Source organism: Neopelma chrysocephalum, unplaced genomic scaffold (assembly GCF_003984885.1).
Source record: "Neopelma chrysocephalum unplaced genomic scaffold, ASM398488v2 Primary Assembly neopelma1_67, whole genome shotgun sequence".
NCBI classification, from domain to species: Eukaryota; Metazoa; Chordata; class Aves; order Passeriformes; family Pipridae; genus Neopelma; species Neopelma chrysocephalum.
The window spans coordinates 3,570,515-3,597,781 of record NW_020897726.1 but is presented as its reverse complement, the minus strand read 5'-3'; the positions used below and the strand labels follow the sequence as shown (position 1 = coordinate 3,597,781).

At 40.5% G+C, this 27,267-nt stretch overlaps 1 protein-coding gene across 4 annotated transcripts in view; it reads right to left on the bottom strand.

The window, feature by feature from the left end:
• DYNC1I1 (dynein cytoplasmic 1 intermediate chain 1) overlaps positions 1-27,267 on the bottom strand; it is a 186,176-nt gene that overhangs the window by 5,782 nt on the left and 153,127 nt on the right. For 3 of the 4 annotated variants that reach the window (XM_027684762.1, XM_027684763.1, XM_027684765.1), the window contains exons 15-16: positions 18,598-18,738; positions 12,257-12,382 (exon numbers count right to left, since the gene is read on the bottom strand). In XM_027684762.1, the coding sequence (XP_027540563.1) occupies positions 12,257-12,382; positions 18,598-18,738 (267 nt within the window). Of the gene's footprint in view, positions 1-8,124; positions 8,144-12,256; positions 12,383-18,597; positions 18,739-27,267 lie in introns of all 4 variants that reach the window. The other variant, XM_027684764.1, reaches the window with a different exon arrangement.

The window sequence follows — 27,267 nt, the reverse complement described above, 5'->3', positions numbered from 1 at the left end:
AATAATTGTGCAATCCCAATCACCAGCTTAATAGTCACTTTTTTTTTTGTCTTCACCTGGAGTTCAGAAGCCTCAAAGCAAAAATAGCCATGGGAAGAACCTCCTCAGCATTGTCACTGACTGAGGGGTCGTTCCAAAGTGGCGAATTTTTCCAACCAGAACGGCCTGTAATCACTTCTAACACATGCCATGGACACAGGTGTAAATGGAGAATCTGAAAATGAACTGTTACGCCACGACTCGGAATGATCTACCAAAGTATGTGGTCTGCAGTGGCCTGCACAACCCGATTGCTGCACACTGTTTTCAATTAGAAGTTCGCAGACAAGCCTGCATGGTGGTCCAAGATACACTCTAAGGGTGACAGTGGTCCCCAATTCAAAAATCTGCGACCCATTCAAACACACTTCATGGAAGTACAATGCTTTCTTATTTTTGTGTTAAGAAAAAACCTCATTCAGATCTAAATTGATGAGTTTCTATAGCTAATCACTGTGCTCCCAGAGATCAGAAACTTTCCCATTAACACGCATCTTTCATCAGTTGCATTTGGGTTTGTTGCTGTTTGGAGGCAAAAGCTGACCTTATTTTAGACAATTCTGTTTACTTGTCTTCACTTCCACACAGCCATATTTATCAGAAAATTCAGCAGGGAAAATAAAAACTAATAAAAATATAAATAAATACTAAATATAACTACATGAAAAATAATAGCAACAGAATAGTTTAGAACATTAGAACTTTTTAGAAGGGCAAGTTAAACTCTCTTTGAGAGAGCTAATTAAAGCTTAGTAAATATTCAGATTAATCTGAGTTTGTGGACAACACCAAGTTTGGTAAACTAATGACTAAAATCTCAGACTTCACACTAAGTTATTTTTGTATGTGGTTTATCACCATTTTAATATTCTTTCAATTTAATAGCATCGTCAAATAAACATAGCTTCAGGCAAATGTAATGTTAGCTATATATTCTCTGAGCAAAATTTTTGTCACCCTATATTGTCCATATCACCCTCTAAAATTAAATGCTGTACTGAAAAGAAATCTGCTGCAAATACTTTGAGCAATAGATTAACATCTGAATGCAGTTATGACATTGTAGGTAAAAATGTTTTTCATGATGACAAAATACAACTACTTGAACTTGATGATTTCTAAAAGTAGAACAGGCAATTGGTCTCGTTTTCTGTGTAAAAGACAGCACTTGCAGAATGAGGATTGTAATACAAACAATAACAAACAATTACAGTTCCACTTTAAGAACTGATCCTATCTTCTGGAGTTCAACAGATGCTTTATCACAATTGTTGAGTTGAAAACAGATATGCAAATGTAAATATCTTGATACACACATAGAGCAGGCAGGCATGCACCTATTCTGGCCCTGCTCTTGCCCCCCTGAATCAATTACAGACCGCCTTTGATATTTTTCTCAACCTATATGGATAATTTTTTTCCTGAAAAAGTCTATATTTTTCCAGGCAACACCCTGTGCCACACACATGGATGGAAACAAAGTGGGAGGTAATATGCAGCGAAATGGCCACCGAAGTAACCAAGAGCACCCTTTTCACATAACTCTAGTACCACTGTATTTAACTCTTGGGAGAGCTGAACATCACTGTTAACAATGGATGAAACCACTGGCAGGAACTCAAACCCCACATACTGCATGCAGATGATTTTAATAAGATACAGTGTTTAGACCACAAAGGATACACTCCAGAGCAGCTCTATATATATTTGTTTACTTAATTGAAGGGGTGGAATACCATAGGCAGCCTAAATACTGCATTTATTTTATGCACAGCAGTCAGTCTAGTGTCACAGACACAGTATACACTACCCTTCTATGAAGTTAATTACTTAGCCCTCATCTAGATTAATGTCTGTTGTGATTTATTTCTTTGCAATTCACCAGCAGGGTCTGACTTAACTAGTGTTGCCTTAGTAAAAAGAAGACAAAATATTAGCTTCTATCAAAAAACCCCAACAATCTCAAACAAAAACTGAATCAGCTTTCAGCAGACTTTGCCTTTTTTCTTCTAAGAACAGTAGCTGCTGAATTGTTACACAGTTAATGGCAAATTATGTTTTGAATACCAAGCTAACAATGGTGTTATTTTAATAATTTATATGTAATGTGCAAAGATACACTGTATAAAGGGCCTACATAGGAACTGAAGCATTTGAATGCCCATTAATTCTTTTGAAAACTTAGTACTCTTTGTCTGCATCAGTCATCTTGATGCCAGTCTAACATGAGAACAGAGTAAAATATAGCCCGTAAATTATACATACATGACACATAAATGCATGTTAACAGAACATTAAGACTGCAGACTGTAACACTTCAAAGATAGGAAATGTCAGAGTTAAAGCTAACTCCCTCAGTTTGAGCATGTTACTCATTTTGCCTTATGACACTGTCTTTAATCTTAAAAAAAAGAAGGAAGAAACAACAAAACCTGTGCTAGAAGCAAACACCAATTATGAAAAACTCCACCCTGAAGGATTACAACTTGATAGGGTATATGGAAAAGAAAACAAGGAAGTGAAAAGTATCTTTAATTGTAGACAATGCTACAGTTCCACCTTTATTACCAGAGTTGGCTCATGCTGATGTACAAGCTATCAAACAGATTATGCCTTCCTCAACTAATGTATCACAATGCTGCACTTGATATAGACTACAGAGGATAAAATATTGAGTAATCACCAGTCACCCTGAAAGAGGTGACTGAAAATTGAAATTTAAATAATTTTATTTCCTTAAATCACCTCTTATTTTTTAAAAAGTAACACTGACTATAAGCTTATAGCTTGTTCTTAAGCCCACTGAAGTGCTTTCACTTAGTCATGTTGGGAGGAGCCTCTCTTATGAGTCTCCTCAAGTAATACTTTCAATGGCGGAGAGTATTGGCCTATAAGTCCTTGGAAACAGAAGAGATTTAATATAATTAATCAGCCACAGGAGCAGAAAGAACATCTGCCATGTTTCAGGAAAGCTAACAGGTTTGATTCAACAGAGCTGGTGCCCTAAGAAACAAAGTTCTTGTAGTTCCTACCATTCCACTTCTTCTGTAATGACATCAATTTACAGGTGGATTGAGAAAAACATTGAGTCATGCTGCCTGCCATTCATCTCCCATAGGGATCTCAGTCCTGCTCTGATTATCATTTCTCAAGGCCATTGAAAACTCCAAGAATTTTTTACATGACTGTCAGGATATTTAACATTTGGAACTAAGGGATCAGAATTCCTCCTCTACCAAATTATGTTATCAGTTGTCATCGCGGCACAGGAAAGCCTAAAAATACCAAATGAATCAAAACTAGAAGGAGCCCATAACATATTGTTCTTTCCAATATCTACAATTTTTTACTGATAACTACATTGACTGGAAGAACGAGCCCATGAGTTTCACTGGAAATACCACCAGAGCTTCAGTCCATGGGGTAGCTGCACTGGCAAAGGTGCCTCCCTGGAAGTTCAGCTGAGTGAAGGACTATTGCCTCAGGGAAGGGAATAAGGCATCTTCAGCTCAGCTTGCTTTCTATTTAAACCAAGCTGGCCGTGTCCATGCCACGATTCATGCCCGGAAATCTGGCAGAGTAGGAACTGTAAAGGACTTTTGCCAGAGCTTTCTGACTCTCAGTTGGCAAATGGACTCTCACCATAAGTAGCTTATGAACTGCTCAAAGATTTTAAGTTTGCAGGAGAGTTGCTGTTTTCTCTGAGATTTTGAATACATCCTATTATCTGCAAAAGCTCATCCATGAAATAGCAGGGGGTTTTGTTATGTTCTTTTTCCTTTTTTTTCTTCATTTCAGATATAGATTCTTCCATCACTCTAGGCACTGGAGTATACATTTCACATTTAAATGAATATAGAATTGTAGCTGCAAAATAGGATGCATTAAGGCCCAGAGTTATCCTCAGCTGGTATTTAGGTTTTACTCTTACTTTCCAAGTCACAAATTAAGTATTTTTTCATGTTCAAAATACAGACCATTTTGCAAACCATAAAGATTGAAAACGTAGTTAAGGATTCTCAAAATGAAAACTGCTACTGGATGTGACAGGTTGAAACCACAAAAGCACCATGAAGAAAATTAATTATACAAAGCAGCTCTTGCTCCTGACGTGTTTTAACACCACAGTGATAACTCACGAATTCCAATGAAATTTGCAAATTGCTGCACACAAACTGAGCTTAAACTAAATTTTGTATTTTTCAGAGAAAATGTCACCCAACAGAATAACTAGATCTCTAAAATACATACTCTGTGACACTATTAACATGCATTGACTACAGCTGTATCCCCCCCAGTGTTCCAGGATACAGGGTCAGGACAGGGCAGACCAGCACTCATTCAGGTTCCACTGCCTCAGATACAACGACCACAGAAAGCCTGGACACAGATTATCTTTTCCACTAAGCCTCTTGACAAGTTTTCAGGAGAAGCAGTAACTGAGGAGACAGTACTGAAGCCACCAGTAGTGCCGATGTGGACAGAGTGGTATGTCCAATCTGGGTCTCCCTTTACCCCTTCTGTCTTGCCCTTTACAGTGAGTGCTTCCCAGTTCAGCAGGAAAATACCGTACAGCTCTCCCATCTCCCCCTTCTGCAGGCTTTACTGTGCAGAAAGGGAATGATCTCTTACAGCTTCTCTTCTGCCACTCTCATCACTTTGTTATCTGAGTGCCTTCTAATAGTGCATTAAGCTACATGATTAACTCCTGTCACATGTGGCTTGTTCTCTCTGATCCTCTCTGCAGGGGGAGGATCTGGGCCTTTGCAAAGGAAAAGGAAACATAAGTCAGATTTAAAATAGTGTGCAAATAAATAAAAAGGACTAGGGCCAGATTTTTGTTGGTTGGTTGACTGGGTTTCTTAAGTCTTTTATTTCATATGATGGGGAGTTGAAGAATTATTTTAAAAGATATTTGTATCATATTGGAAACTCATGTCTTTTTACCCTGTGAAATTCTCCAGGGAACAAGTAAGCTCACTCTGGAGAATTACTGAAATATTTTATCATAAGCAACTGGAAGCTAAGAATAAAGAATCAACTGAATTTTCAGTATTACTCTTTAATCCCCCACCCTTTTCTGTCTGTTTTCACTAATGACCGTTTACTTTCACTGTCTAGTCAATGAATGAGAAAAAGGATATTTTCATTAAAAATCTGGTACTTCCTCCTTTAATTTTATTAAGTAATATTCAGATAGTAGAATGAAAGTGGAATTTCATGTTCACTTTTCTAGAGAGAGAAACAGAAGGAACTGTGTTGTTACCAAGAGCAAGCATACATCAGGGCATAGGCAGGAGAGTGACCCTGTACAGCAGGTGTGACCCACTGCAGTATCATACACAAGCACATCACTAAATCCTGTTGACAGGCTCCACTTCAAGAGGTCCTACTGCCTCTACCCGCTCTGAAACTTCAGCCTTCTGATAGTTAAAAATATTATTCTAATTTTTGACTTGAATACATGGCCAGCTTGCAGCCACATGCACTGTTGGCAGCGTGTCCTCAGCTTCACTACTTCTCCCTCTCTGGCCCCAAGCACTCCTATCTCTGCAAGGACAAGAAACATCTATATTGCCACCAGGTTCAGACTTCCCTGGCTTAGTCACACCCAAGTTCTTCTGCCTCTTCTTACAGGCTACTCTTTTCTCCCAGTACCCCAGATCCACACCTCTCCCTGATATATTTCAAGTGTTCTTTTTTAAAAAAATATACATTTTTAAACAAAAGAGTAAGTGATTTTGCATCATCTTTTAAATAACATCTGTTTTATGAAGCTGCTTTGTAAGTCTGAAGGCCACGATGAGGGAGACTGAGAAGGGCAGAGAGCCAGTGATTCCACATGATGTGCAAGAGGTGGCAGGGAAAGGGAAGCAAAAGGCCGTAGGCTGGCACTGGAGATAAAGAGCTCCAATCTTCAGCATCCAGCCTTAGGTAACTCAGATTAATTAGGCCATGGCTCGGTTTTCCCTTCCCTAATAAAGACTGTTATTAAGAACACAAGCCTCCATTACAGCTTCTTTAAGTATCAAAACACACTGAAAGAACAAGGTAACTCATATCCTTTTCCATTTCTTATCAGCCTAGTATGACCTCACTGACAAGCACTCCACTATCAATATGCATGTATAGGGATACTCACAAGTATAAATCTATACATTGTTATGTATGGATATAGCCAAGTTCCATTTTAAACTGTAAAAGTATATAAATGCTTGGTTTTAGCTTACCAACATAACAATATTGTTTTTCTACAGGAGAATAAACCAGTGCTTACAAAAAGACCTCAAAGCGTTCACAGTAACCTAAAGTAATGAATATTGTAATGAGAAACACAAGTATTTAGGGTGATAATGACTGGACTTTGCTCTACTTAGATCGGCTCACCCCCTATGGAGGCTACCAAAGCTTAAAGATTTTATCACCCTAGTAATCAGCAACGGGTAATGGCCTTCATAAAACACAGTAATTAAATTGACTGATTTCAAACTAGTGCATTTTTTTCATTAGGGAGTTCTTTTTTAACCTACTTCAAAAAATCCCTTTGTGAATACTTACTATATCAGTCAAAATTCAAATGATGAGGGATGAGGAGCTTGTTCTTCTCAATAGTTCAGATATTATTCAAGTAAAAAGCTGAAGTTCCTAGTATTTTTTTTTTGGTCATCTCTAAATGCTTCCAGTTTTAAAAGTCTTTCAAGACTGAATATTATAAAACTGGGGGTAGAAGGGAAGCAAATCAAAACCTTAGCTCTTTACATTTTCCAAAAACTCGTAAGAGATTCTGCCTTGTTAAAATATGCTTTTAAAATTCTCTGAGGCCAGCATTCCAACCTCCCTAGCAAAATATCAATGGTGAAATTCACAGTGCCACACAATCTATTTAATTATCCTTTATGCCTGGATTGTGCATGTTGTTGTAACTACCATGTCTTACTTAATCTTTGAACACTTTTGAATAAAACTTGGTTGTAAGCACAACCCTTTATTATTGCTCAAATTTGCCTTCACAATATGTGCATGAGCCATTTATCTGTGTTCCAAGAATACTTGTAACTCAACAGAGATTTTAAAATAAAACATTTTATGGTGAGTCTCAACTCTGCTTTTGTGGCAAAAACATTTCCCAACTCAATATAAGCTCTACAGAAGCTTTATGATGGCAAGAGCAAACCTACTGGAAAATCTACCTGAATGACTATGACACAAAACCTAGCTTCATATTTCTCTCTCTGGGCATACAGCAGTTTTTAACTGCATGAAAGAGATGCTGAATATGTTTTCCATATGACATCTATAGTGAAACACAGGGATCACAAGACAGAAGTACAAAGTACGAATCCTTCCCACTCTAGACAGAAAAACAAGTGACTCAATAACCATGCTGAAATGTGAGAGTTGGTCACAAATATACACTTATTTCTGTCTAGAACCCAAAAGATCTCAGAGCAGCTGCTAAAGGCTGCTGAAATTAAAGGAAATTATTTTATAGGCACCAGCGGGATATTCCTTACTATACCACTTCACCCACATACTTCAGGCAGTTTTCAGCTCCTCCCTCACTGGTCATATACTCGAAAATGAGATACAGGATTAACACCTATCAAGGAGCAAATAGGGAAGTACACAAACAACCTAACATAGCAGCACTAAAAAGGCTTAAGTCGATAGTAGCCCTGAAACCTACCAAAATCACATAAGCATCCATATGATTCAGATTTCACTGTAAGGAAATGATGACAGAGGGAATAAGTGAACCAAGAATCCCAGGTAACTGCCTTCTTTGGCAAAGCCAACCTTCCTGGAGAGTCTAGAGAAGGATGTTTTCTTACTTTTCTCACTTTTCTCCAGTTCCACCTGTCACAATAGCTACCTTTGAAAAGCATGACTAGAACCAATGGTCTGAAAGGCCGCTAAACAGATGCAACAGGTTGCCCTGTAACTAGTTTAACAAAATAATGTACTGCATTAAGCTACTCATGATTCCAGTTTCAAACTCTGCAGTCCTGTGCTACAAACTTACTTTGTATTTCATTACAATCAAATAGTAAGTCATTGATTCACAGTTTCTATCTATATACTCACAGTGCAAGCAGAATGTGACCTGGAAGAGATAAATGGGGAAAAAAAAGAAAAGAGAAATAATGGAAGGCAGATGAGAAGCTGCTTCTTTCACAACCAAAGGTGCAAAGAGCATTCTCAATAAGCCAGGTAAGCAACAAACATGGTTGTTAGAGATTATTTATGACAGCATCCACTGTGTAACATCACTGAAGCGTGCACAATAGGAGCAAGCTTTCTAGAAAATATATCTACAAAACAGACATGCAGTTAGGTCTAACTATCAATCATCTGGACATGTGAATAAATCTAAAGTCAGTGGTCCATGTTCTGTTAAAATCAACTTCCACCATACAGAAATCTTGCTGCCCAGTAAATAAGCTGTAAGACCACAGAAGCTAAAATATATTATACAAACTATCACAATAATAATATCCCAGCTACTAGGCCAGCAAAAGTTTTAATATTTAGATCTTACCGAAAGTAAAATGTACTTACAATGACTGGTTATAAATTCTGGTTAAGTTATATAGGTTTAAGATCCCATCACATTGAAACAATCAGATTTTTGTGTGTTTTGGTTTTTATTTCATTTTATAATTTACATTCTTAAAGTCAGTGCTTACTGATCCACAAGAGCACATCTATATGGACTATTTAAGTCTCCTCTCCCTTGGAAGTGTGTGTGTAACTCCCATTAATGCTAATGGGCATAAAGCACACACATAGAGGAGAAAATAGACCCCTCACTGTGAAAATAAATGTGTTCAGTTATTTTCAGATGCGATGCTGAAATCAAACAACTAAAACTACATACTCTAAGGAGATAACATTGTATAGCCTAACTGCAAATGTCACCATTATTTTTAACTCCCTGGTCATGGACCCTGACATGTTCTTTATGTTTCTGACATTTCCTGTGTCATAAAAACCATGACTGGATAACATATCAACAAGGGCCAAACCGTAAATTCTTACATAAGCAAAAACATCCCAGATCTCACACTCCTTGCCTTCACAAAGGATGCAAGGTTAGCCCTCGTGTCCTATGTTTTTCACTTAGGTCATATGTTTTCTCTTTACACCGTATGGGTTAATAGCAGCAGTAAACTTTACTGCTCTCTAGGATAGTTCCTTAAAACCATGATGAATCTACCAAAGTAAAAATTCCTACCAGTTATTTCTTTTCCTTAATGATTTGATAACCTGATGTTTTCTGGTTTAATGAAAATTCACGGAGTCAATGCTGTCTGTTTAAACAGGTAAGAAAAACTGTTTATCTGGTGTTGTGAAATTCAAAGACACTGTGCTTTATTAAAATACAAATATAATCACATTTTTTTCTCATGGAAGCAATGTTTTATGAATTTACAGCTAATCTAACACGGTATTTGGAACAGTCACAGGAAAAGAAAGGTTTTAAAAAGGGTGCAGTATAAGTGGAGCATGAATGGTTTTGGTGAGTGTATTTAGGGTCTTTGTAAAGTGGCCTGCTGACTTTCTAATGCAAGTAATCACACCCATCTTCCCAAATCAGAGAGATGCACCTTCAAACAAGTGGATGCTACTGAGTTATCAGTCAGGCAGGGATGAGTTCTTCCAGTGATGAGGCCTTTTCAGAAGCTGATGTTGTAGGAGATGGGAAGAGCGTTATTGCTGAAAGGTCAACTGTCACAGCTTAGTGTCAGGATTTGCAACACTTCTAGGTCAAATACAAAAGTTAGGTCCTGCCAGGTGCTGTACGGTCCAGCTCCCAGCCCCTCGACCCCAGCCACATGCTCACTCATCTATTCCCACACTGAGTCAGTTCATGAAGAAAAATACTCCAAAGAAAACAAACCAAACAAATAAATACTTCTCTACTGATCTGTCTCCCACCACACGAGTGCTAACAAGCAGTGCTGCCTACACAAAAACTGGGCAGCGAGGAATATGGGTAGAGGTGGCTGGCAGGAGAAGGGCTGCCCCTTTTAAACTGTCAGACCAACCCCGTCACATCCCAAAATCAAACCCATACAAAAAGGACAGTCAAAGGAGGAAGCCAGCTGAGACAAGGAACTGGCTGGTGACTGCACACTGAAGTAAAGCAGAGCCTTAAAGGTTGCCATTTTTCTGCCAGACACTTCCAAAAGTGCATGTGCACGCTGTGAGTCCCCCATGTGTCATGCCTGAGGACAGCTAAGCATGGATTCACTCATCAAAGAGCTCTTTATGGACTGGTACACAGGGTTAATGACCGAAGAGGCTGTTATTCACTGTACATGCTCCCTCGGTTCCAGACTCTTGAGCTGCAAAGTATTTCTGCATCTATAGTGAGATATATCTCTGCTTTATAGTGAGAAAAGCTGGGCTGGAGAATAGATGAACACCCTTCTTTTCCAAATCAGAAAAAGGCACTACAATACAGCAGCCCCAGTAGCATCTGAAGTTGCTGCAGCCCAGATCACCTCTTCTGAATTTGATACAGGAATTACGGCAGAGACTGATACTGCCAGAATGAACTAGGCAACAAATTATTGAGCTCCTTCATTCCTTACAGGAGAGGAGGAGGGTTTACAATGGTCTGTCAGCAGCCATGTGGATGGACATCCATTGGTTTACATAACTGCATACTGAGCTGAGCTGGAGACACTGAGGCTCTGCACGGGCCGGACATGCAACATCCGTGAAGCAAAGCCCTTTATGTACCACTGAACTGGACTCACACAAATAAATACTGTTGAATGACTCTCTTTTCTTCTTCAAGTAATAGAAGCCTGTCTTTTTTTATCCGGGTGTATCACTGTGACTCATTTTGCAAGCTGACGTCTGATTACATAGAGGAAAGGCCAAAACCTTAAAATATTACTACTACTGTATAGAACACTACATCTATTTTCTCCTGAGTGAGTTTGCAGGGGTAAACAATCCTATGAATGATTTGGTGTATGATATGAAAAAGAGACATTTCTACAGTCCATCTCCCAGAAAAGATCACTCTGTGCTGTCATCAAAGACATTTCCATAGCCTGTCATATCACTTGAAAGACAGAAAAACACCTTCTCAGAACAATCATGTAAAAATGAAAAATAAATAAAACCAGCCTGACTTGCCAGCATCACAGTGGAAATCTGAGCACAGTAACCTTAGACAATTTAGAGATTATGCTAACAATATGGCAAGAAGTTTCAGCAAACATTTGTGAGGAAGGGCAACTCCTGCACAAGTGAATGCAATCCAAAAACATGAGTCATGCACAAGCAATTTTGCTGTGGGCCATAAAATCATTTTATGAGAGTTACAGATAATTCTGTATGCATTCTATAATGTTTCCCTACTGTGTAGAGATGGATATCTCAGTATCCTATCACAGATAATGATGGAAAACAAATTCTCTACATAAAAGCTGATTGCTCAGAGATTCACTCTTAACTGTTCCAAGGGATTGTAATGCCAATGGAACACTTTATACAGCATTCATCAACAAAGAGGTAGATTCATCACTGCCAAACACACTGCAGTTTAGGTATTTGTTATAAGATGTAGCAGAGTGAATTGAGAGCAGCCTTAGACATAGAACATGCATCCTGCTATTCTCAGCACCTGCATACTCTTTTATCACGCATGCACCTACCATCCTCTACAATGACACCTCTCATTTCCTCCTGTTAGTACTTTTGCACATATTGAGACATATGAAGCATTATGCAGTATCAAAAGAACAGATGCATTCTGTACCTGTCATGCTGAGAAAAATGTACAGCATTAAGCCAGTCATAAAATAAGAGATACTGGAAAGGTGAATCCTTCAGGACCAACTTCAGAACAGCACAGTCTCTTTTTGCACCTTGATTTTTCTCTTTATGTTCTTTTAAGTTTGTCCAACTGTACCCATAGAACCATTAAAAAAACAGTTTTAAAAACAGTGAAAACTTTCAAAAGAGACTTCTCTCATGAGACTTTAATGAGTTAACTCTTTTACAAGGTAACTTTATGACTAACACACGTTGGCAACCCAAATTCAGTGGGGATTCCACTGAAAGAAATCTGGCTTATTCTTTCTCAAACTTGGATGTTTCAATCCCCAGGATGAACTTAACAAACAAACCAAACCAAACCCAAACAAACAAACAAAAAACCAAACCAAACCCACAAAACCCCCCCAAACAATAATACCTCTCCAACATCATAGATCCATATGCGGCCTTCTGAATCACCAACTGCTACCTCCTTCCCAGCCTGGGCCCAGCGGACACGGTTGAGGGCAGAAGCTCCTTCTATGGTGACGCTGGCTGTGGGAACCTGTTGAAACAATAGGAACGGGAAGGACAATAAAATCACACTGCCTACAAACCTAGGGTCAGTTTTGAATGTCCTGCTTAGCTGGGTGAGCCAAAGTCCCTTGGCATTGCTGGAAGAAACACACAACCTTCACTAGGGGAAGAAAAAAAAAGGGTTCGTTATTTCTTTGATCACATGTGCTAAAAGCAGGAAAGAGTAAGAGATTGCAAGAGCAGGCAAGACTTTTTTACCCCTTAATCCTGGAAACATCCAAAACTGCATCAGCTTTTTTTCTCAAAAGTCCCTAACATGACCAAGAACCAGCTGAGGGTAGGACTTAGCTTCAGTCCTGCCCTGGCTTCTGGACTCTGACTCAGGCCCAGATAACCTGACGGTCAGCAGACACATCCCTGTATTCATGCTGACACATCTTTTGAATCCATACTCACCTCTGCAGCTAGATGCAGAGGTAGAAACTTAAGTATTTATGTCAGAAAAGTCCTGAGCTAATCACTTTAGAGTGAGGACACAGCAGAAGTGAGAACAGCTGAGCTGACATTTAGGAACTCCTACAATATATTCCCACAATTCTCTTTTACATCCCCAGGAGATTACTTCTGCTTTAAATACACTCGGATGCTGTCTAATTTCCAACCCCCCTCCCTGCCCCAAGTCAACCAACTAAACACAAGAATACATAAAGATTCTGGTTAATGTGTGGGATGAATAAAGCAATGAACATGATCATAGGAGAAGTATTTGTAATCTATGCTGGAATGAGGGCATCAAAAGATGCTGCAGAAGGAAGGAACTCTGTGGGTGTTTGTCCCAGATAGGTGGATCACTCAGTTGATTTAGGTCACCTCACAAGACAAATGACGGTAACCTGCAAGCTGCTAATGCTCCACCCAGCTGCCTCTAACAGAAGAACCTGCCTGAGCAAGGAGCCCGTAGCTTGGCATAACAGTCTTCCAAACAAGGCCGTTTAGTTTCACTGCTTTTTAGGTCAGGGCAAATGGGAGAGGATAGCTGCAAAAGCAGCTCCTCCACCAGATCCATGTGGTGGGAAAATGTCTTGGTCACACAGAGAGATGAGGACAAAGGAATGCCCTGGAATCTATAAATGGGCACAGAATTGGAGAGCAGTCCAGACAAAAAGAGGTAGCTGGACAGGAATCAGAGTCCAGGCTACCTTGGGAGGAGTGACAGGTACTCCTTCCATCCTCACTGTTAGCACAAAGCAGCAGAAAGAAAGAGAGCAACTTCAAGGTCGTATTTATTAAAGCCTAGTCTGAACATTGACAAACTGGCAAGATTAACAAAACCAGTATTTTGCTAACTTCATCTTTGTTCTGTGGCTGTAGCTTTATATTGTTCTTGTGAGATAGGTCCAACAATCCAGGAGAAAAATAATTTTTAAGTAAACATTCTACAGCTCCCATGCCAGTCACCTTCTCCTCAGCTCTAGTGCCTTCATTGTGTCACACGAGACGAGTGACAGCAGGAAGCTCAACCTTTGCAGACTTGCTGAGACTCTTGTTACAGCTGCAGTGTGTGCGCTGCCACGACAGCAGCTGGACAAGGACTGGGAAACAGGGCTGCTTCCCTTGACCCTCTCCCCCTACTCCTCCTCACCGACCCTGACACAGCTGCAAAACCAACTAGAACCTCGAGCACAAGGAATCCACCAAAGCTAAAGCTCCACCTCTTCAAAGGGGTTCACGGTACTGTCCTGAGCCCCACATGTGGAATGCAAGAGGGTTTTGTTTGCAGAATGATGTAGAAATAATGCTGGATAGCAATTGGAAAGCAGATACCACCCTTCCCCCTTTAAGAAGTCATTCAAATGCAAATAACTACCGGACTCATGTCCCCCTTGTGCAAGGCCTAGGTCCTGTCCAAGGCAGTATCACCCAAAAAAACTGGCACGCACTAACTCCTTGTCCCAAGTCTGTTACCTAAGTGAGAGTTAATGGCCTTAAGCTGACAGAGAGTCATTGATCCACGATAAAAATCACAGTAGAAAACAAGCAAGTTTTGCTGCTCCGATCACTGATTTCTAGGGGGAAAAAAAAAGCTATTTTAATTCCAGCCAAAATTGATTTCATAACATTTGGAAATGGAATTTTTCAAAAAATTAAATGCCACATTGTAGAGGACTAAGCCACTAACCAGCTACGATTCTCAGAAAACTGTAAATCAAACATATTTGTTTCATGTACAAATATATAGTGTATATTAAGGCACTGAATTTTCACAAAATCTTTCAGGAGACTGAAATACATAATTCTAAAGCTGAGTTTTGGTTTGGTTAGGGTTTTTTTTTGTTTTTGTGAATACAGCATTTTTTCGGTGTTCCACATAAAAATAAGCAGCATGCGTGCCACAGACACAAGACACAACCCATGATTTTTTTCAAAACCCAATGATTTTGAAAAATCCTGTTACTAATCCACAAAGCTGCCTAACCAAATAAAAAGCAGTAATGAAAGTCTTTAAAAATCTAAATAAAAAGCCTTTTCTCAGTGATACAGAGAGAAATATAGTAAACCCATGGTATCTTAAAATAGATTTATCTGCTCTCAGTAGTGATAGGTTAAATTACACATGCCTATTTTAGATTTCAAGATAAGAGTTTATTTATAATGGTAGCATTATGTTTTTAAAAATCACATTTGAAATACTATATAAATTCTCTGAAGTTTTTGCTTGTCAAATTTTCAACAATTTTTAAATTAAATTTTAACAGATAACAGATTAAGAAAGATGCAGTAAAAAAAACTTGCATGATAAGAGTATAGCCTTTATATTATTATTATTTTTACTGCTTATGTAGTGTCAAAACCTGCTTGCAAATACATCTGTTATCTGTTTCTAGATATAGATACCATCCTCACAATTGCAAAGCTAAGGTATGGTATGCAAAAAAAACCCCAAAACATTTGAATGGGATATAACACAGAAAAAATAAGCAACTTTCTAAGTCAGTTTCGTATCGGTTCATAGACAGACTCATCAATCACCTAGAGATCTTCTCCAGTCTTGATCAAAAAAGAAATACAGACACAAAGGTAAGAAATCGGCATTTGCTATCCTGAAACTATTTGCAAATCTCACTATACCGATCCATAAAAATAATATTCAGTTTGCAAAAGAATGACGCAATGGGTAAGGATTTTTTTCTTTTAAAGGTTTTTTACATTAATTTATCAGATATAAAATAAAACGTGACTATTTTCATTGCTATTACAAAAACAATTTCTGATATTCAGAGATCAATATGAAATACACTGATAGCCTTACTAGTTTGCATTGGGATTTTGAGAATTTATAATTATTAAATCCGTGGTACGGTCAAATGATCTTAGTTATTTTCATTAGAAAACATCTACCTCTCAGGAAAAATGTTTTTAATAAATACGGGGAGTAACGCTAGTGGAAACTCTGTTGCAGTTCAAAAATTTGAAGGTAGCATATTGTAACTAAACCCAGGTGTTTTCTTTTTAATTGATTTTCAAAATAACACCTAAAGAATAATATAGCTTATTCCCCAAATTAAACAAAACCAGGACTCATTAATAACAATCACATCTAGTTCTAATGCAGAGATTTTTATCAATAGCTAGCAGTTAAACACAGTAATAGACCTGTCATTTTCTACTGTCTTCACAAATACTTTGACATCACATATCTGACATCTAAAAGTAATCATGATTTAAAAAATAGGTGTTTCAAGATCTCTTATTACAAAGGCAAAAGTGCTGACAAGGAGTTTTTCTTAGCAAATAGCTGTGCAGACTTAAACGGTGTAATCAATTACAGAAATCTTGAAAATTATTAACTAATTATGACCTATCAGATAGAGGGTAAAAGCAAACAACAATCACTTTCAGTTACGATGCTCGGAAGAACTGTTTACAGTTCTCCCTTTCAGAGGCACTTTTGCTGCTTCTCTTGCATAACCAAACTTCACAGCTATTCAGAATCTGCCAGTTTATCATTTATATAGATTTTTTAATTTGTTTCATCCATGTTCAGTAAGGAAACCAAATGGTATTTCTGCATCCAGAGACCCAAAGTCGGTTTTCATAAAAATACAAAGCTTAGATATCACGGAAATAATTCCATTCTGACCCTCATATGAGAGTTGATTTTGACCTCTCAGAACGGAAATAACTTGTGAAATCAGGGGTGGCCTTGCATGCAGAATAAAAGCAAGATCGAGCTTGAAATTAATTTTTTTTCCTGATGTTACTATGTATTTATATGTAAACACACTGAAAATGCACAGCAGTTTGCTATGTACAGCCTTGTTATTGATGGGAATGGGATCAAGCGGTCCATATTAATTTTTTGGAAAGAAGTTATGGTCTCATTGGGTGAAATGGCAAAACATCAGTTGATTTCAAGCAGAGCAGGATTTCAGCCCTGGTATTTGGGGGGAAAGGGTTATTTTTTTTTCTTCTCAAAATGCTGGGGTTTATGCTCTGTGTTTAAGCCTGCATTAATGAGAACACCTGAAGGATATGTCCCTCCCTTCCCAAAATAAATTCTGAGGAGACTCCTCCTGTATATCCTCCAGCTGTATGTGCTCTAATTAAAAAGGCTGCACTGCTTCCTGCTCAGAGCACTTCAAAAGGCCTCACTGCTCCCCTTGACAGTGCAGTGCCCGGTGCTGGTTCCTCTTACCTGTCTGTGCTTATTTATGGCAAGCACCACTCACTTGAAGCCATAAACTGCACCCGTATTTTATTCTGTCTGAAATGCATAGCATGTTTACAGGAAAGATGTAGTAATGGTCAAACTAATCTTAAAAAAATAATAAAAAAAAATAGAGTGTATGGAGAAAAATACTGTTGCTTGCTCTTTTGTCTTCTCTTTTTTTGGACATAAAAAGAAACTGGTCAGCGAATATGTGACCTTTTATTTTCTTACTGTCTGTTTGTTCTTAATTCTACATCGCATTAAGTAAAACCATGCAAGACTTTGTGTGTGGAAAAACACTTCTCGTGCTGCATACTGATTGCTGGCTATCTAAGACTGACTTCAGGTGACGTGACAGGTTTTCTCAAAAACATTTTTGGGGGAAACTCAAATACAGAAAAAATAGTACCATTTTAAGTTCCTGGCATTTCTAAAAATCTGACATAATAGGAGAAAAAATGGTGTTTGGAACATTAAAAAATATTTTTTTTAAAAAATACAGTGTTTACCAGTCTCAAGCTTTGTTAAAAGCACTCTGATTAATCCTTTCTCATCAGCAAAATTCGAAGGTGAGATGTTTCCTCTCCAGTGGTCCCCACTATTTAGTTAATAGCAATGGAAAGAAAACTTGTTATTTGTCACTTGCATTTGTGTCTTTAAGCTCCACAGCAAAGTTTAAGAAAAAGAAAGGTGAGGGTATGAAGTACCAAATAACATGAGAGACAGATGCCCTGTGCATTAAAAGACTGAAGTGGGGTACCTAGCGACTCAAAGGTGGGAGGCGAGGGGAGATGCAGGGGCACGCACTGGGTTTCTGACACGATGGAGGCACCAGTACGGGGCTTCCAAGTTATAATCTCCAGAGAATTTGGAGCAGAGGATAATAATTAGGGAGAGAAATGAAGTCTCCCAGTGCAACATGAGCCCTGACGAAAGGCTGCCCGGCGCCTCGGTCCCCGCTGGCAGCCTGTGGCCGGCCTGCCAAGGTGTGACCACCTGGGCGAGGGCGGGCATCGCAAACCTGGTGCTTGGAGCGTCGTGCACCAGAAACTGGGGGAGGGGATAAAAAAAACCTGCAGAACGGGCGCGGTTTAAAAAGTGCACCTTAAAATAACAGAGCGGGAGGGATCCTCCTCCCCGAGCCGGCACCGCGGCATTTAATTGTGTTGGCTTTCTGCCGGGGGTGCCGGAGTCGGCCCTCCCGCCCCTGACAGGTATCGAGCGCAGCAGCCCCGCCGCAGGGGAGGGAGCGCGCGAGGGAGGGAGAGAGGGAAGGCGGGCATGGGAGGGGGGCGGGCGGGAGCCCCCGGCAGCGGGACGTGCCCTCCCCTCCCGCCGCGCCCCGGGGCGCGGGAGCGGCCGACGCCGGGCTGCCATTGCCCCGAGGGAGCGCGGCGCCCCCGCAGAGCCCGCGGGGAGGACGGCGAGGGGGTGCTCGCCAGCGCCGCCGGCCCTCACAGGGTTAAGGTCTCCCCGGCGCCCCGCCGCCCGCCCTCGCCTCCCCACCGCCGGCCGCCGCCGCGCCGCCTCACCTCGGTGTCGTTATTCAGGTTCCACAGATCCAGGCGCCCCATCCCGTCCACGCAGGCGAAGAGCGCGGGATGCACTGGCGACCACATGACATCGTAGACATAGTCGGCATTGTCTTCAAAGGAGTAGAGCGGCTTGTTGTGCTGTAAAGCAGAGAGCGGCATGAAGACTTCGTGGCGCTAGTGCTGCCTGGGGCTGTCTGGCGAGTCTAATTAAAAACTTTGCACATTTACAAAGTGTCATAAAACTTCCCCAGATGAAAGGTCCTCCGCGAAGGGCGGGACTGCACTTTAATGGGGCAACAACTGTCCGGTGGGATAAATGAGATGCCCGGTGTGAGGGGTGTGGGACGCGAGGATGATGGGGCGAGGAGCGCCCGTGGCTGCTCCCGCTCCAGGCCGGCTCCGCGGCGGCGGGAGGGGTTGCGGGATGCGGGCAGGGAGCAGGCAGCGTGCAGGCACCGCCGCTGCCGCCCGAGCCCAGCGCGCTGGCGGTCGCTCCGATAAGGATCGTGAGAGCGGCGGGAGCAGCGCGGCGCCTCCGCGGCCCCCCGCGCACCGCGGGTGGCGCCTGACACCTGGCGGCGGGCGGCGGCAGCGCCCGGGGGCGCCTCGGGCTGCCCGCGCCCGGCCCGGCTCCGCTCGGCCGGGAGGGAGGGAGGGAAGGCTGTCATCTGCAGCAGGCGGGGAGTCGGAGGGAAGTTAGGAAGTGCACCAGGAATAAAGTGTAATTGTCCCTCATAAATTATTCATCGCATTTGCCTTGTCTTTTAATTTTTGCATAATGGCTTCGCTAATCCCCGATCAATTAATGGAAAATGAAATTTGAATGATAATGAAAACTCCAGAGACGAAAGAAATTAAGTATTCTCGTGGCTTGTGACAGAAATCTAAACAATGGGGCTTCTCCGAGGGTCTCCCTCACTACCTCCCTCCTTCTCCTGCCGTTTCCTGCCGCCTCGTTTCCTTGGCGAGAGGGGCACGGCCGAACGGGCACCCGCCGCCCCCCTGTCCCCGGGAAATGCAGCTCCATGGAGGGTGCCTTGAGAGTGTCCAAGTCGCACCGCTAAAACCACTCGGTCTGGTCCCTCTGGTATGCACCCCCGTGCATTTTACAAAAGATACAATAGCCTCAGCGCCTTAATACATACAGCCATGCATTATTTTTAAAAAACTGGAGCAACTGATTGCAATTCTTGGATAGCTTTTCTTTCATATATTATTAATTTAGAGCAATAAAGCAGTTGGTTTTATATCTATTTACAGCTGGGTCCTTGCTACTTTTGGCTTTGGTTCTCTTGTGCCCCATGGTGCTTCCATGGATGTTGGAGTGGGAAGTACTGCACATGGGACAGGTGTGCATCCACACCTATAATCTCTCTGTGCTGCCGTGGGCTGTATGGATTCCCAATGTCTATCTGCTGCATTGTGTATTTTCACTGAAAACATCGAATTTAGGTTCAAATATATCAAGGGTCTAAAATCTGGAAAAGTGGCCATTAAAGGTAGTAGTACACCAAAAGAAAAGGAAGTCTCATCAGCTGCTAGGTGAACAGTATGTTTCTTATTCAGGGGAAAAGTGCTGCAATATAGCACTTTAACATTTAATGTCATGGGTGAAGTAAAAAAATTCCACAGAAGTTAGAGGCCTATTAAGATATCAATCAATTTGAAGCAGACTTCAATCAGCATTTCCTTTTTGTCAGCATATCAAAACTTGTTTTGATCTTATTTTGAGTGTGGCACATTTTTAATCTTCTTTTTAGTTCTGCTACTTTATTTTCCAAAGAATGCTTAAAGACCAAGGCATTAGAGGGAAGGATCAGGAGATTTCGTGCTAGTCTGTATCTTGCTGTGCTCATGCTATATAGTCTGGCAAATAGCTTTAGCTGATGTGCCTTGGTTTCCCTGTTATCAAAATAAAAACACTTGGAAGTGCTCATATTTGATGTGAAAAGCCTCAAATACCAAAAATCAAACACCTTTACTATAACAGTGGAAATATTCGGTCAGATGGAAAGTCAGGAATAATATGGCTTTTTAGAAAGTTCTCAATTATGTAAGGAAAGGCACACGAAAGGAGGTGAATAGGGAATGGAGCACTGCAAAGAAATAAGAAATTGCAGCCATGTGAGCACCCCAAACAAAAGAGAAGATCATCTGCAGTGTGGTTGGGAAATCAAGGAGAAATCATATGGCAACACCAGGCAGTGGTAGTGGAGCTGAGCTACAGCCTTCATACTGCCCACAGTATCTCTGCCTCCCCAGCCTGATTAGCCACTACTGAAAAAAAAAAGTATTTCCTGTACTATGTCATATTTTCTTGCACTGTTTAACTAGAGAAGAATGTAACAACCGTATCAGGTCAGGCTGGAGGTCCCTCTTGCTTCCCATCCTGTCTTCAATAGTAACCGTGAGTGGCCTTTCTTAGTTGACATTTCATCCTGGTCTGATTTTGTCCTCTGAGAGCAGTTACGTTGATTTCATTGTTAAGACTAGATTTGGGAGGTCAAGTGTGTGTATAGATGTTCACAGCACTTCCTTACTGTAAGCCTGTTAACTAAGGGCCCGGGCCTGCAGATTCTTTTAATGTAAGGATTTATGAGTAAGGACCGATATGGACTGCTTTTAGAAAATGTTGAAATTTGAACCATGTAAAGGTCGCTTTAAAGCAGTTTTAAATTACCAAAACTTCAGACTTACACAATCTATAACTAACATATGGCTATTATTATGAAACAACTGAAATTTAAACTTGATGAGCTTTCATTCTTAAATATCAATGCACTCTGTTATTCAGTAGAGCAGAAGAAATACTTTTAAAGCAGTATCTTCAGACAAACTTGGGCCAAATCTACTTATTACTGAAAAAGAAGAGTGTAGGGTAAAAATGTGGCCCTATTGACTCAATGGAATTTTGCCATTGATTCCAATAGGACAGGACTTGATCATTTAGTGGAAAAAGCAAAAAAGCCAATTCCAAGACATGTGGTTTTGTGTCATTTGTTTAACCATGTTGTCAAAATCAATTGTTCCTCCTCAGTGTTTGTATATAGGCATTGCTTAAAAGGACAATGAAGGGTGAACATTTTAAATAGCCAGGAGCTGTCTAGGAACTAACACTTGTCTATGAAGTAAGAAACTCACCTAAATAAATTCTACATACTTATATAAAAGAAGGGTTTTTTTCCACATATAAATTTGACCTATCTATTCCACTTATTTGCATAGAAGAATTTTCTTTAATCGAGGAGGCACCACACATAAAGTAGCTAATTATCCATATAAAGGAATGTACACATATCCACAGGTTTTAACTAGCATCTGACTTCTGAAAAGCCATGGAAAAGATATTGGCTTTCCATGTTTCGTGAAAGGAGCGTTTTACACGTTGGCGCAATTTCTCCACTTAAAGGTACTTCCCTAGACTGTACCTTCAGCAGTACAGATGTTTGGTGACACCACACACTCTGCTGTCTCTTCTTTCCACTCCATTGTCTTCCATTCTAAAGAGTATAAGCCAAACATATACTTCTGGCTCACACCATATTAACAACAGCCATGAGCGTTGTGCAGTATTGTAAGTTGATTCAAGGTAATTTGATTTTTCTAGGTATGCAGCAAATATGAGACAGATTCATTAGTCCTTGGCGTAGAAACTTTCTGAAGAAGCTGATGTGTTTGTTTAGGCTCAAGCTCAGGGTCTCAGGCACTTGGAAAAAGCAGAGCCAAAGTGGTCCTGAGCAGAGTATCTGCTCCTGTGTCTGGCCCTAGATGAGTTTTAAAGTTCCTTCTCATACAAACCATTCTACAGTTCTATGAATTTGGCCCCATGGGACCAAATATTGTATAAATAGTCTTTATTGATTAAAAAAAACCACAAACCCCTACAAAATGGTGTCAAAGACAGACATCTTTTTCAGCAGAGATAACACATAGGGAAGCAAAAATCTTCTTTAAAGCAAGTGTTGTGGTGTCACACTGACCAGAGGGATGCAAATGAAACTGGGACAGGGCACAGCTTATGGGACTTCCACTCAGGTTAGGATCTGAGCTCATTCAGTATTTTATGGAACTCTAGCTACTAGGCCCAGTCTTCTCCACTTTGAGAGAGACATCTTACTATTTTGCTGAATCCAGGCTCATTTTTTCCTTTCTTACCCTGCCACTTAGTCAGGCCAACTCAAAAGGTGCAGACAGTATAAAAAGAAACTAAAAGCTCCTGGGAATTTTGAGGTAAATACTCCTCTACTCAGCTTTATTCTGGTTTTGACCTTCCCCCTTCAATGGTCTCCTTCTTGGGACACCAGCTCTTAGATGTTTGGGGTTATTTGTGCATACCTCTCGTGGTGAGGAGTTAAGACCTCTGCTCTGTATAAGGCTCTACTACTCTTGCAAGCCTTCATGTTCTCCATCTGTATGGAGTCAAAGCAGCCCTGATTTTTATTCAGACTGATAGATCTCTGCAGGAATTTTGCCAGTTCTGGACTACCATGTTTCTGCCAAATCTGTTTTCTAATAGTTGTGATGATCTAGGATTATCCAAGAGTTCCTACTTTGATACCTATACTCATGGGACTTGACTTAGTTTGGTTTGTACTAGTTTTTAAAAGACACAGCAGTCTCAGGAACTGTTACTAGATGTCAAAAATCAGAGGTACTAGTTACAAGTACATCCTTGATGGCTGAGCAAAGCCTGTCTGCATTCTCCACAAAGGGTATCATTATCCCACAGACCTCAATACTATACAACTCACAACTTGTAGTCTGCTCCACCTTTTCCAGGACTAGCCATACTTCAAGGATGGCAATGGGAAAGCAAAAGGGGGATGTTCAACTTTAGCCACCCAATGTCACTGGCTAACTGAGGTGCCCTAAATTGAGTTACATGAGTAAAACCTCCTTTACCTGTCTTAAAATTCCTTCTGAGTGTCAGTTTCAGTGCTGGATCACAGATGAGCCTCTGGGACTCAAAGGACATTTCCCTGGGTTATCAGCTGTGTATATGTTATGCCACCTCACTCTTGGAGAATTATTAGGTCACTGAATCAAGTCTAAGCTAACTTGATTGGGCAAGGCAACAGCCTTAATTTTTAGATTCAGTAGCAACAGAGGGAAAGAAATGAGTGTGGAAATGATCCCTACACTCTTCACAGCCCTGTTTTATTTAAGTACTGTAGTATTGTTATGCTGATTTTTTTTTGGCATCCTAAAAGTTGCAGACAGACAAGGCAGAAAACTGTTCACTTTTAGAAATGATTGTTCTTGCAGAGATGCTGAAACTGTTGCCTTTCTTAATTGCCAATAATAAAAGAAAGTCCAATATTTTTGCATAAACATGTGGTAATTATTACAGATGGAGGAGGGGACAAGGGTGAGACCGAAAGGAAAGGGGCTATGAGAGCAGACCAAGTCTGGAGATAACCTGATGATTACATTTTTGTGGTTTCCTTCAAAGTCAAAGCATCATGGCTGAGCATAAAAGAAGGAAGCAAAGAAAAAAAGGTTTGATGGCTGGTACAAGAGGTTTTAATGAGAACTGATATTAATGTCTAATACTGTGGCATGAAGAAAAAAATAAAAGAACTTGGGAAGCCAGACCACACCTGACTTTTAAGAGCATCAGAAAGTCAAACAGCAGAGCTTTTGGAATCTGTAGAGATAGCCTTTTGGAATCTGTGGAAGCTAGCTTTACTGACAGGTAAACTGCTTATTTGGTTAATCCTTCTTAACTGTTTTAAGTCCTTTGCAGAGGTGCAACATGTTCTGGCTGTGCTGCTAGACTTCTGTAGTTTTCTTCTACCCTGCCTTTCCACTTATCCAATGGAAAAATACCTTTTCATTTTCTGAAGAAAAAAAAGCAGAAAGCATAGCATTCCTCTTCACCACTGCATATTAGCTGAGGATCTATTTTCAGTGAACTTGATATAAATGTGTATTACTTGATGTCTAATGTAAATTTAAATTACTTAATAGATCTGCTTGCAATGGATGAGCTTTACTAACATCAAACTGTATGTAAGGCCACAAAACTCTACAAAACAGGCTTAAGAAAGGTTTTATGAAGAAGATAATATGCAGAACCAGGTTATAGTGTTCCCAGCTCACTTTTGTCCCCAGTTTCAATTGGCCAGGCTGGTGTATTTCTTGTTTCAATTGGCCAGGCTGGTGTATTTCTTGTTTCTGCATTTTAGATCATCCAGTTTCATTCCCAGTCTGGAACCCCTCTTACTCCATGCTTACAAGAGTTGTGCCTATAGGTTTCCACTGCATGAGGTTTAATATTCTATTCTTCACTTACCAACATCAAGCTGGATGCAGTGCGGATGGCAACAATGGAGAAGCCTGCACAGGTATTCACCATTTGTTCTGTATTTCCTCAGACCGCTGACTTCATTGCTAAAGGTTAATCAAGTTTTCCACCTTTTATTTAAAACATGTTTTAAGCAGGACAGCACTTCATCCTAAGCTACTAACTATGCATTTGTGTCACATGATTTCTTTAGAAATACTATAATTTTCTTTGGAAATTCTCTCTACTTCTAAAAATGTTTCAAATTCTTTTCAGAAGCTCTAAACACTATAGAAAATCTTCCTGTCCCTACTTAGTAAACTGATTCAGTTTCTGTAGCTCATACTCCTGCCTTTATATTACCATATTCCTGTATTTTTTTTTCAGAGAAGCTCTTGAAGGACTTGCTGAGAAATACGAGCAGGGTATGTTTTTCCTAGACTGTTGGAAGAATGACCAATCCTGATCAGAGGAAACACTGAAAACAGAGTGAAACACCGAAGGGCAGATTTGGTCTTCTACCTCCAGTTGCCACTTCTTATATATATATCCCCCATAAATGGGATAAGGAAGCAGAGCTGGAGAATGAGTGGGATGCTTTGGGAGAAGCTGGTTCACCGTGGTAGTGCTTTCCTGTCACACAAGAGGGGCAGTGGCATGCACTTAAGTCCTGAGTGTACCTCTGTTGGAGTCAATGGGACTGGTCTCCCTGCTTCAGGTTAAAGAGAGGTAGTTTAGCTCAAATTGCACAGCAAGGAGAGGAGTGAAATAATGTAGCTGCGGTTTGGTTGTTTCCCACTCCTGTGATTCTGACAGGAACATTCAGTATGAGGCCCCTAAAAATTAAATTTTTCTTTTAATGGAAAATGCTGCTTCGTCACAGGGTACCTGGCCCAGCATTGCATGTGTACTCAGCAAATTGCCAGGCTTTCAAGTGACCCTGCTGCTGCAGTTCCAGCTGCCAGGAAGCAGAAGCAGGAGCATGAGGAACATCGCAAGACAGCTGACACAGACTGATGTTACAGCACTGTCTGCTAAATAGTCAAGATTAGTATTTGTAGCTGCTGCCACCAGGATGCCTGCAGAGCTTTCATGGGTCAGCAAGCAATGATTCTGAGGCTAATTATTATTGAAGAGAACTCTATCTTGTAGGACTTTGAAAGATTCCTTCTTTTTTTTACTGATAACAAAAGTCTCCCATATAGCAGAGAAAGGATGGCTGCATGAAGCAGGTGGGAGAAAGTTTCCATTAGGGAAGAAGTCCTGGGCTTTATATATTGATAATTGTCCTGAAATGTTTCACTATTACATGCGAGCTTGGTCTGCCAGCATAATTCTGACAGCAACAGAAATGTCAGTAGGAGGTTTGCATTTTGATTGCAGCAGATTATATGAGCTCCTGAAATCAAATTCTGCTTTCCATGTGCAAATAAAGCTTTCACTGCTACAGCTGGATTTATGTTAGGGTTTTCTGAAATACAGTTTAGCCCACTGAGTTTTTTAGAGCAGCCTTGGTATTTTAGATGACTGTTTTATTTTTCTCTCTGTGTGTGCCATTCTTCACAAAATGTTTCACTAAGAAGCACCATAGTTTGTGTGAGTAAATGCAATATGTTGGCCAGCTGAAGAATATTTTCCTATCACTTTTCAAGTATGGCTACAGAGAAAACCAAAATCATGAGAAACATTTCATGTGAAGAACTTGGGGCTGATTTCAAGCCACCTGACTTCACTTGGGTCTTGCTCTTTTAAATTACCTAGAAAATACCATAATCGTCTTTTTTTTATACAGCTGGATGACAGCCAGACCTCTGGCTCCAGAGGTAAAGGGCAAAACCTAAAAAAATCCTGTCTGAACAGGCAACTCCACCCTCTTCCCCAAGTCAGCTTGGCCTTTTGACAGAAAGCAAGCTCTGAAGCAAATTCATTCATTGCTTTGTTTTTGGACAAAACTCAAAATTCTTAACTCACACCACAGAGAGACCATTTCCATGAAATCCAAGAATGCTATTTTATCACCCTTTGTCATTACCCATAATCAGATAAAATTAACATTTGCTTTTATCAAAGAGAAAAGCCTGCACTGGAAATGAGTGATGTTGAAGGAGATTGTTTTATGAGCAGAGTCAAAAAGGACCTCTGTGTTTTAATGCAGCAGCAAGGGAGACCATTCTAGACAGGTATCCAATATAAGAGGAGGGAAATCCTCCTCTGAGATAGACATTTGAGACCCACCAAAATCAGCCAGAGGGAGGAGTAAAAAAGGATTCCACAGGATTCTGGCTGCAAATCAAGGTATAGCTATGTGTGTGTTTGGCGTGGGATAAAGAAGCCAATCCCTTCCTGGTAGTGGTTTGGGAGAAGCCAGAATAAGAAGACAG